The 11,705-nt window shown below is 48.8% G+C and overlaps 1 protein-coding gene across 1 annotated transcript in view; it reads left to right on the top strand.

The window, feature by feature from the left end:
• The window catches only part of Slc1a4 (solute carrier family 1 member 4), a 28,987-nt gene extending 19,305 nt beyond the window's left edge, over window positions 1-9,682 (top strand). The window contains exons 5-8 of the mRNA XM_052198966.1: window positions 3,683-3,916; window positions 4,345-4,539; window positions 5,200-5,334; window positions 7,297-9,682. Of these exons, the coding sequence (XP_052054926.1) occupies window positions 3,683-3,916; window positions 4,345-4,539; window positions 5,200-5,334; window positions 7,297-7,531 (799 nt within the window). The 3' untranslated portion in view covers window positions 7,532-9,682. The remainder of the gene's footprint in view (window positions 1-3,682; window positions 3,917-4,344; window positions 4,540-5,199; window positions 5,335-7,296) is intronic.
• The last annotated feature ends 2,023 nt before the right edge of the window (window positions 9,683-11,705 follow it).

Here is an 11,705-nt window from a genome sequence, read left to right as displayed (position 1 = left end):
TGTCCTCATGGCTGGGCAGCCTGCTTTGTTTTATAGCACCCAGGGCCACCTGCCTCAGGGACTGAGCCAGCCTGGGCCATAGAGCGAGCTATCACCTCACCTAAGCAAACCTCTGAATTTTAGTTGTTGTCCAAACTGACGACATCAAATAGTTGTTGTCCACACTGATGATATCAAATAGTTGTTGAAAGCATGTTCTTTTATTGAAAAAGGAAGTAAAGGCATTTAATGACAGAACTGAAGACTTACATGGAAAATATTTCTGATAAAATAGAAGAGATATATAGATAAAAACACGTTAAAATTGAAGAGATATATAGATAAAAACACGTGAAAATTGAAGAGTAAAGTGGTAGACATAAAAACATTGCTAAATTAATTGAAAAAGGAAGTAGAAACATTTTATGATAGAATTGAAAATTTACAAGGAAAATATTTCTGGTAAAATTGTAGAAAAAAGTAGAAAAACATGTTAAAATTGAAGATTGTCATGGAAAATTTTATATAGATATAATGATGGTAGGCATAAAGATATTACTAAGTTGATTGAAAGTAGAATTATAAAAATTTTCTGATAAAGTTTAAGATTTACATAGAAAATATTTCTGATAAAATTGAAGAAATTAATAGAAAAACATGTTAAAATTGAAGATTATCATTTTTCATGTAAATCTTTAATTTTATCAGAAAATGTTTCTACTTCCTCTTTCAATTAATTTAGTAATTTTTTATGTTGACCATCTTGTCTGCATTATCTTTCATGATAAACTTCAATTTTCTACATATTTCTTCTATTTTATCAGAAATGTTTTCCATGTAAATCTCTGATTTTATGACAAAATGTTTTTAATTTCACCTTCAATTAATTTAGAAAGGTTTTTTATGTCTACCATTTTATCTGTATAATTTTCCATGAAATGGTCAATTTTAATGTGTATTTTATTATATTTCTTGAATTTTATCAGAAATATTCTCCGTGTAAATCTTTAATTTTACCTGAAAATGTTTATAATTCCATTTTCAACCAACTTAGAATTACTTTTATGCCTACCATTTTATCTGTATAATTTTTCCATGATAATCTTCAATTTTAACATGTTCTTCAAATAGTTAGTTGTTAAAAGCTTGTTTACGAAGCCGGGTGTGATGGTGCATGCCTTACTCCCAGCACTCGGGAGGCAAAAGCAGGTGGTGTTCAAGGTATGAGTTGGAGGCCAGCCTGATCTACAAAGAGAGTTCTAGGATAGCCAGGGCTACACAGAGAGACCCTGTCTCTAGAAACCAACCAACCAACCAACAAGCTAGCTTATTCCTTCACATACAAAGTATCTCTTATTGTTAATCACTAATGACCCCAGCACGTCTCTCTCGGATGACTTAGGTACCAACTGGACCGGTTTTAGGAGAAGTTTGAAACAGACAAGCCAAATTCAGACCCCGTCAGTGGTGTTTCTCTTGCTCAGAGTCACATAAGCCAGCTCTCACTGCATACGCGCCTCCTTACGTGACTGCTGTTATTCGGAGGAAAGAACTGATGTTTGGTTTGGCTTGGCTTGGTTCTGTGAGGCATCATCTCATGTAGCCCAGGCTGGCTTTGAACTTGCTACGCAGCCAAGGATGATCCAGAACTCTGTATTCTGTGTCTGGATCTCCCAGGCACTGTCAGGGCAGCTTTAGCACATCCCACTTTAGTGTCCTGATGACTGAAAACAGTGTGTTCACTCTGTCCGGGCGTGGGCTGGAGTGCACGCAGGCAGTTCACAGAAGGGAAGCTTCCGCGAGCAGTACACAGCCTAAGGGGGGCCTCGCCCAGTTGAAAACCAAGTAGTGGCAAGTTGGTTATTCAGTGGATGCCTGTGAGAACAGGGTCCTTATCCCCAGCACTTTCGCCCTCGAGGGCTGTCCGTCAAAGCTGTGATAATGAAACTGTCTTCCTGATATCTCCAGAAGTGTTTCCTGGGTCGCCATTGGTGCGGGAGCAGGGTTGGTGGCTTCCCTCTAGACCGTTGGTGGAAACAGGAATTGGTATGGCCACTTCAGAGAACAATTCTGCACCATCTCCTAATGTTTAAAGTCGCCTCCAAATCAGCAGGGCCCCAACTCGCTGTCCTGACCCAGAGCACACAGGCATGTGGGCACACACAGACAGGCCTCCTTACAAAGGTGAGAGCTTAGCAGGGCAGCCCGGTGCTACCACTGAGGAAACACTCACCACAAGGTCCTGAAGCTACGCAAGCTTGATCCCACCCCTCAGGAGGTGGAGGATCAGGAGGCCAAGAACAGCTTTGGCTTGTCGTGATCCTGACTCAAACCCAACAGTAATAACAACACAATAGTGTGTCAAGGGTAGAAACAACCCAAATATCTATCAGTAGTAGGCAGGTAGAGAAACAAACGGAGTGGTGCTCAGCCTTATAAAAATGATATTCTGACATATCCCACAAGATAGTATAACTACATATAACTGCAACGTAAAGACATGAGGCTGCCGGGAAAGGCCACAGAAAGACAAGGATGTGTGTTCTGCTTTTGTGTGGTGACAGCAGCGGTTACCAGAGGCTGGCTGGGGTGCAGGGCATGGGAGCTGCTGTATTTGAGAGCAGAGCTTTACTCTGGAGTGATGGAGACACGTCTGTTCCGGGCTGGGTGGTGAGAATGACTGCCCAACAATTCAAATGTACTCACTGGCAATCAACTCTCCATATAATGAGTGTTTCCATGATAAATTTTATATGTGTTGCATCATCATTTTTTTAAACTTCATTTTTATATCATTTTTTTATTTCTTTATTTACATTTCAAATGTTATCCCTTTTCCTGGTTTCTCCTCCAAAAAACACCCTATCCCACCCCCCTCACCAGCCCACCCACTCCCGCTTCCCTTCCCCTACACTGGGGCATCGAGCCTTCACAGGACCAAGGGCCTCTCCTCTCACTGATGTCTGACCAGGCCATCCTCTGCTACATATTCGGCTGGAGGCATGGGTCCCTCCATGTGTAGTTTCTATAATTTATTCCTTTTCTCCCTTCAAAAGGGAAAAACATCTTCCTCTCCTGGCAGTGTTCCCAGAATATCATTGTTACTGATTTTTTCCCACGGGATCATGTCTTCCAAGCCACAAAGAATGTAAAACTTCACGGAAGCCCTGGGCTGTGTTCATTTTGTATCACAGCAGGTCTGTGGGATTCTTGTATTTCTGAGTTCTCAGGACAAGTCTGAGCAAAGCTAAAAGTGGACCTCATGGTCGCACGCACAGAGCCTTTCATTTTTAAATCTCTGCCTTGTGCTGTGTAGTTGCTGGCAATCAGTCAGTTAGGAACAAGGCAGAGTCAGGTATAATGGCACTCAGCCCAGCACTCAGGAAGCTGAGGCAGGAGGATCGCAAGCTCCAGGCTAACTTGTACTGTATAGTGAGACCTTGTGTAAAAGGAAGGACAGGGAAGACGGAGAGGAAGAAGAAAAGAAAGGCATGTGTATACCAGAGGGAGGACTCTAACAGTGTGGGAGCACTCAACTGTAAGATGATCATCTTCATTTTTTCTCAGTCACACAAACTGTTTATTAAAAGAAAAAAAAGTCACCCCACCTCATCTTGTGTGTGTGTGTTTAGAGTTACTCTATGGGAGGCTCGGTATTCCCAGCCTCCTCACCTCCCTGATGAGTATCTATGCTGATTCCTAGGTACGTACCTATAGGCATCATGTTCCTGATCGGAAGCAAGATTGTAGAAATGAAGGACATCATCACGCTCGTGACGAGCCTCGGGAAATACATCTTCGCTTCTATACTGGGCCATGTTATCCATGGAGGAATTGTTCTGCCTCTTGTCTATTTCGCTTTGACGAGGAAAAACCCGTTCACATTCCTCCTGGGCCTCCTCACCCCATTTGCGACAGCTTTTGCGACCTGTTCCAGGTGAGTGGGCTCAGGAATCAACAGAATGGGTGTGAGCCAGGTGAGCCCAGTGATTCTCTTGGGAACAACTGAGGCACGATGTGGCCCTGAGGGGAGCCCACGTGAATAGTGTAACAAGTGAGTCCTGGAGGTCAGGTTTGAGTCCTGTGGGACTTGACAGTTACATTGGAAACTTTGGAAGCCGTCTGGCTGGCTGCCTTCATTTCCAGGGAAGGTAGCCGGACACTAGCTGAGACACTGTACCCGAGTGTTCCGGGGTCTGGCTGGGATCCCGCACCCGTGTGTTCCCGGGTCTGGCTGAGACACTGCACCCGCGTGTTCCAGGGTCAGGCTGGGATCCCGCACCCATGTTCCGGGGTCTGAGCTGAGTGGTGGTGTTCACCTGGCTGGGGACCGTTTGCATGTTTGGTTGTTTTCCCCATCTCTAGCTCCGCGACCCTTCCGTCTATGATGAAGTGCATCGAGGAAAACAACGGTGTAGACAAGAGGATCAGCAGGTTCATCCTCCCCATTGGGGCCACGGTCAATATGGATGGAGCAGCCATCTTCCAGTGTGTGGCCGCGGTGTTCATTGCCCAACTCAACAATGTGGACCTGAACGCGGGACAGATTTTCACCATTCTGTGAGCCCGTTACTCTATCCTACACTGTTGGGCCTGTCGTAAGACTTTGCTGTGTGTGTCCGAGATTTCCTTTGGGGAAAAGGATAATGCCTTGTTTACGTGGTGATAGACAGGAAGCCCAGGATGCAGGTGAGGACAGGGCGCAGTATAATCTCCAAAGCCCATCCCTAGTGAGCTTCAGCCAAGCAGCATCTCCCAAAGACTCCAGAGCCTTCCAGCACAGCTGCCAGCTCAGAAACAAGCATTGCAAACAGCCTATAGGGGACATTTCCGCTTCAAACCACATCAGTTCTGCCTTGTGTATAATGTGTGCATATTTTCCTCAATACTTGAAATCATTCCTAGATCCCTAATGTACGTAATGTAATGTATGTGCTGAGGGAGACGCTGCAATACTGGGTCATTAAGCAAGAAGAAAGCACATGTTCACAGGTGTGCAGGAGGTACGGTCTGGTTTCAGGATTTTTGGGTCAGCGGTTAGTTTAATTTGTGAGCACAGACCAGGAGAGTGTGAGGTCTGAGTGTACTTGGAAGATGTATCGTCTCTCAAGCCCCTAGAGTGTGTTTGGTGTTTATAAGTCACGGCTGCGATGCGCTGTAATTCCCCGGGGCCCCTCCGTTCTCCGTCCTCAAGGCTGCCTTTGCTTTGCTCTACCCTAGAGTGACTGCCACAGCGTCCAGCGTTGGAGCCGCAGGGGTGCCGGCTGGAGGCGTCCTCACCATCGCCATCATCCTGGAGGCCATCGGATTGCCCACTCATGACCTCTCTCTGATCCTGGCTGTGGACTGGATTGTGTAAGTAGCTGATACCAAAGACCCTAGAATAAAGAAAGTCTGTTGAGGCCCCTGAGTACTTGATGCGCCGCTAGACACGGTGCATGCGGAGACACTTAAAACTACCTTTGCTTTGGAAGGCCTCTGTAATTAAGCCAGATTTCTAACTGTGAGAAGTCAACAATATAGCAGACAAGAGCCCATGAACGTCCACAAATGGTGGAGAGCCAACCATTCAGGACTTCTGTAGTATTCTGTAGTATTCTGTAGGTTCCGGGGGCTGTGCAGAGTAGAGTGTCAGTAACTGGAGCAGTGCTTGGTCCTGGCCTGGAAATGTCTGAGGAATGCTTGCCATGCAAGGAGAGCGTGCACACGCCCTGTGCTCGGACTCAGGAGAAGCTAGGCAAGGAGGTGACCAGGCTAGCCCCACAGTTTCTTACAGACACACGAGTGTCTGGAGGCTGGTCACCTGAGCCTTCTGATACTTCATGCAGGTATAAATAATACTGTTCTATAAGAAAGTTGACTGAGGCAGTGCTGTGGGAGAGCAGAGCCCAAGAGTAAGAAAAGGAGCGTTTAGCCCGGCTCTGCCCTGTAACTGTGTGTCTTGCTGTCATAGCGGAAATCTTACCAGTCATGGTGGAAGAGTAAATGAGTCACCGTCCTGTACAGTGAAGAGAACGTGGGGCACATGGGACAGCATTCAGCAAACGTTAGTGAGGAGGGCAGTCCTGCTGGGCTGGCCATAGCCAGGAGGAGAGACACCGACTTCAGGTGGTGGGCACAGGTCTGCCATGATGAAGCCTAAGGCTCTTCACAGAATAGGATAAAATGTCTAATAAAGACTCCCAAGCTTCTGAACCTCATCAGAAGGAGCTCCATCCCGTGCTAGACAGGACCAGAGCCAGTCAGGGGTCGTCTGTCTCCTCCTCTCTTCCATGCCCAGAGAATGTATCTCAGAGGTGCTCAGCCTGCGAGGGAACTGGCAGCCCTACTGGCACCCAGCAGAGGGCTCCAGCCCTCCAGTGCCCTTGGGGAAGATGACACCATTTTTCCCCATCTTCAAAATGACTACAGGACCTTTGCTGAGTTTCAGTGACTGAGGTGGATGTTGAGCTAATCTGTGCTAAGTAGGCTGTGGGAAAGACAGGCCTGTTCTCTATGGCGTGCTTGCCCACAGCCATGGAATGCGCATGCTGTTGGTACCCAGGACTGAAGTTCAGGCACACTGTAACACTGAGGGGAACCCACGACCGTGACTCCTCTCTCCTCCCAAACGCGCGAGCTGTGGAAAGATGGCCGGCAGGAACTAGACTGCACATCAGATCCCGAGTGTGGAGCATGCTCGCTGCCTTGGTTGCTACCTTCAGCTGCTCTTTTTTCTGACATTTTCTACAACGAGCACTTGTTACTTTTCTAAGAGTAAATGCTGCGCAGAGAAGATGATTTAGCGCAAGCCCGCCCTCCAGCGTCCCAGCCACATCAGCAGGGCTCCTGACTAGGGTGCTGAGGAAACGGGGAACAGGACAGACAGACACTGGAGAAAGGACAGGCATACAGGCAAGGAAAAAGGGGAGGCTAGGCTTGGACAGCGCCCCAGCGCCCAGGAAGTTCAGGAAGGCGGGGTTATTGCATGTAGCTGAGTCAGGGTCGCAGCCTTTATGGTATGCGGCTGAATGTGGAGGCACGTTCAGCTCACCTGGGAAGGAACAGACTGCACGACAGCCGACTTCAGGCCATAAATGTGTCGGCGTCAGCAGGCTCACACAGTGAGGGAAGGAAGGCTTTGCCATCCTGTCTGAACCTCGCTCACTTGGCTTTCCACTCTCGTGGGTCTGAGGCGGTGCGGCCATGCCCACGTCAGACAACACACATCTGCTCAGAACCTCCCTTGCCCCCTACAAGCCCCGTAGCCACCAGGCTGCCTGTGGCAGCACCATCGCCTGATGACTCATCAGTCCCTTCCCGTTCTGTTTCCACCAGGGACCGGACCACCACTGTGGTGAATGTGGAAGGCGATGCCCTGGGAGCGGGGATCCTCAACCACCTGAATCAGAGGGCCGTGAAGAAAGGTGAGCAGGAGCTGCAAGAAGTGAAGGTGGAAGCCATTCCCAATTCCAAGTCTGAGGAGGAGACGTCGCCTCTAGTGACACACCAGAACCCGGCAGGCCCCGTGGCCGTTGCTCCTGAACTGGAATCCAAGGAGTCGGTGCTGTGATTGGGCGGGATCTTGGGCCGGCCTGCTAGGACCAGCAACCCATCCTGGTAGCCTGCCCCATTGGCGTGGGCATGGCCCTCACAGACTCTCCACAGGCACAGAGCTGCCAGGCCAGGACTGCTTCCTGAGGACTAGAACACTCTGATGTTTGTCTCCGTGGATCCATGTCTCAGCTGTGGATACACCTTGACTCTACTTGGAAACCCCCTTGAGCTGCCAGGCCTGAGGGATTCCAGGTCCACGGAGGCCTGGAGATCAAGGTTGTGGGGATGCGGATGGATTGTTCACGGTCCCCCTGGAGCTCTGCATCTGGTGGTTTCCGGGCAAACCAGATTTCCGGGTTTATAGTTGTCTATCACGTTGTCTCTGCAGCAGCAGACACTGAAGAGCTTCCCAGAGTCTGAGACTGAGCTGGAATCTGCTGAGCTGCGCTGGCTTAAGGGATTATGCTCCACTTGTGTGGGCGGCTTCTAAGGGACCAGAGGTGAAACAAGTGAGACATACTGTGTGGGGTGGTTAGCACACCTGGGGGCTCGGCTTGAGCAAACCATGAACTCCGAGGTCAGGGGCAGACTGGGGAGCACCCTAAAGAAGATGGGACAGGACTGGTCCCATTCTAGACCTGAGGCACTTCTCTGCTCCTGCTGAGTGAGGCCTGGCCTTCACCAGCACTTCCTGTCCTTTCCCATTTGGATTTAGTCGCAGACCGTAGGACCTCCTCCTCTGGGAGGGGCGGTGTGGTCACTACACTGCCGACTCATGTTGGTCTGTCAGTCTACTACTGGTTTGACTGGGTCCTTCCTAAAATGAGCTACAAAGTCATATATACTCCCCAATAAACCCACACGCTAACCAAGGCTGAGCTCTGTCCCCAGGCCCCTGTCTGGTTTCCACAGTACATTACTTGCTCGTGTGAGACTATGGTTAGCCCTGGGTAACCTGTCTCATGTAACCTGCCTCTTGCCTACTTCGCTGAGGTCTGATAAGGCTAAGGATAAATTTGTGGATATTGTTGTTTTGCTTCTGGGAAGTCGAGTTCCAGCGCCTGTGAGAGCCCGGTTCCCCGAGAGACAGCGTTCCCCATGAAGGCCGCCTGCCGGCATGAGCAGCTTTCCAGAACTGTTATCCTCATCCTTCAGAACTCGAGCTCTGAAGAGATGTGAAGCCTCTTCTTAACAAGCTACCAACTTCTACACATTTCTGGGTACCCAACTGTGTTGTTACTCTGAACCCACAGTTTCTGCCAACCCCTCGACTAACAGGAGATTAAGTCCCTAAGTCATCGGCTTCCCTCCTTCCCTTGCTTTCTCTGCTGTGTTATCACCGGACCCATGCATACTTGGGACAGATCTGTTTTAAAATGGGGCCTGTGCCTGAGCGGAGGGGCGGGCGAGGAGCAGAGCCCAGGCGGCCAGGGTGAAGGCCCACGGGCGAGGAGCAGAGCCCAGGCGGCCAGGGTGAAGGCCCAGCTCTCTAAAGCAACTGAGCCACTCCGCTCTCCCTTGGGGCCAGGAACTCAGCAGGGAGTGGCAAACCTTGTTGCCAACACTTTTTTAAAAAGGCGAATCAATCACATTGTTTGATTATGAGTAAGCATTTGATACTTTTTTAAGTTTCAGTGGATCTTTTCCTCTGTACTTACCTATACTTTATGTATCTTTGTGTGTGTGTGTGTGTGTGTGTGTGTGTGTGTGTGCGCGTGCATGTGCGCACTCGGCTTGTAGCTCCAAGCAAGTCTGAGTTTGGATAAAGGGGAACTAAACTACAATTATGTCTTTGGCATCCTGATATTCTCATTGCTAAAGAATATCATTAAGTAGGGATTGGAGTTGGACAGGGAAGCACACCGGGTGGACACTCAGGTCTCAACCTGGACCCACAGTGATGAGTGCGGCTGTGGGTGGAGGAAGATGCTCTGCCTGGGATCTCCCTCTTGGAAGCCAAAAGAGGAGGCGGTCCCGCGCCTCCCCGAGTTCTGGCTCTCAGAGAAGCTGATGGAGTTTTGTAACAGGGAAGACACCACCACAACTGTCTGAAATGTCTCCTGGCTATTTTTCTAACATGTTCATCTCTTGATGTTTTGTGTATGTGTGACATTTGCCTTAAAACATAGCACAGCCATCAAAAATGAGTACCGTATTTTTACTGGCACCTGCCTGTCTTTGAGTCCTGTCTTGTATTTGGTAGAGCATCCAAGGGGGTGACCTCGGGCATCTGAATCCAGTCTTCCTTTCCCTCTTCAGCCAGCATGAGACCCTGGGGTAGGAAGGATGGTTCCTCAGAAGGGAATCCTCTGATGACTGGTGTCGCGGTCCTGCCTGCGGCTGCCTGCCATGTTTTAGAGACATGACATTAAGCTGTGTGTTGCTTTCTCATCCTCTATGATTAGGGCTCTGACATCCTGCCGTCTGGCAGAAGTTAGGGCTTGCCACAAGCCTCCAACATTAAGTGTCGTCGGAACAACTGGGTTGACAGGAGTTAATTAAGCATCCATGCTAAGCCAGGCACCAGAGCAGTAACAAGCCCCAAACATTTCCTGGGCAAGTTCCCATTACAAAAGCCCTACAGGCAAGCGGGTGCCCATGCTTGCTGTACGTGGGTCACAACCACACCCAACTCACTCTCTTACATAATCTCGTCTTCCTTTTTTGAAAACCAAGGTTTTGTTTTTGGAGACAGGGCATTACTGTGTAACCTAAGTAGTCCTGAGCTGACGAGACTCCTGCCCCCAGCTTTGCAAGCACTGGATGACGGGCATGCAGCATCTTGCATCATGCTGTTTTCAGTGACGTCACTTCCTGCACAGCTGGGAACTCTAGAAACCCACACAGGAAACTGTGGTTGCAGACCCTGATCTCTAGGGGAAATGGATTCCCGTTTTGTATATCACCAGTTCTTCATATAGCATGGAAATTGGCTTTAATTCCTATGGATGGAAAGGTTTGCCTAGATCAAAGGTGGGATGGCAGCTGGGACAATTTAGACTCTTCCCATTGAGGTGTTCCAAGGTTGAAATTAGTATCTGGTGATTCTGCTTTCCCAGGTAGTCAGAGCAAGAGCAACTGTCCCATTGGCATGAGCCACCTCTACCCCACTGTTTGGGCAGGTCTGTTAGAATTTGCCTGCTCAAAGGAAATTTCCGTTACCTCCACGAATGATCCAAACCACACCGCCAGGGGGATCAGGAACTGTCAGTTCTCTGATCAGGCCACATTCCCCTCCCATGCCTCAGGCTCCTCAGACTAAGGTAGATCATAGCTGTAGCAGTGACTGGCCACTGTGAGGAGCAGATGGGCTTCAGGAGTGTTAGTCTTCAGGAAGTGACTGGAGCATTGAACGTGCTATGCACACACTGATTGTCACATCGAATAGTAGCCAGGAATGTTCCTCATCTGTAGGTGTCCCTTTGTGGCTGGGTCCATATTTTGCAAAGTTTTTTGTGAGGAGACCAACACCTATTTATCCAAATAGGACACCAACAACAGACCAAAGATTCCACTTAAGTCTAGCTTGGGAAACAATAGGTTTAATTAGAATTACATAAAGAATCATGGGCATCTTATGAACAACTACACCACTGAAGGAAATAGAAATACCTCTCCTCCCACAAGCCTTGACTGCCTGTAAATCTTGGGTTGGAGCGTGCCTCATGAGTGCTCCTGCCTGCTCCCCCAGTCCTGGAAAGTTAATGGGCCCAACCTTGTGCAGGTCTCCTTCAGGCAATTACAGCTGCTGACACAATGGCCAAGTTATGCCTAGGAGACTGTCCCACAACCCTCCACCCCTTTATCCAGCTTCCATTCTCTCCACTCCCTGTTCCTGATGTCCCCTGTACGACTGGGCACTCAACAGTCACCTCTTGGAACTGGGACAACTTACGAGTCTCTGCACTAACTGCTACCCTTCTAAAAGGAAGCCTCTCTGACTAGATGCGAAAGCAGTGTAGTCTATGGACATAAGCATAAAGGTTTAGAAGGCACCTTGACAGATGTATCATGTCCAGTTAGCAAAGCAACAGCTATAGCTTCCTCCCCAAAGTTTATGACCTCTTAGCCCCAGGCTTCTGACCAGATGTGAAATTCCCTGTGCAGAATGGGCCTGAAATCCAATCAGAAGGCAGCTGGCCACACTCATAACAGTCCATCACGACTGAACCATTGGGCCCATCTTGTCT

This window comes from Apodemus sylvaticus, chromosome 11 (assembly GCF_947179515.1).
Source record: "Apodemus sylvaticus chromosome 11, mApoSyl1.1, whole genome shotgun sequence".
Taxonomy (NCBI): domain Eukaryota; kingdom Metazoa; phylum Chordata; class Mammalia; order Rodentia; family Muridae; genus Apodemus; species Apodemus sylvaticus.
The sequence above is the reverse complement of the archived record's forward strand: the minus strand, read 5'-3'. Positions and strand labels throughout refer to the sequence as shown.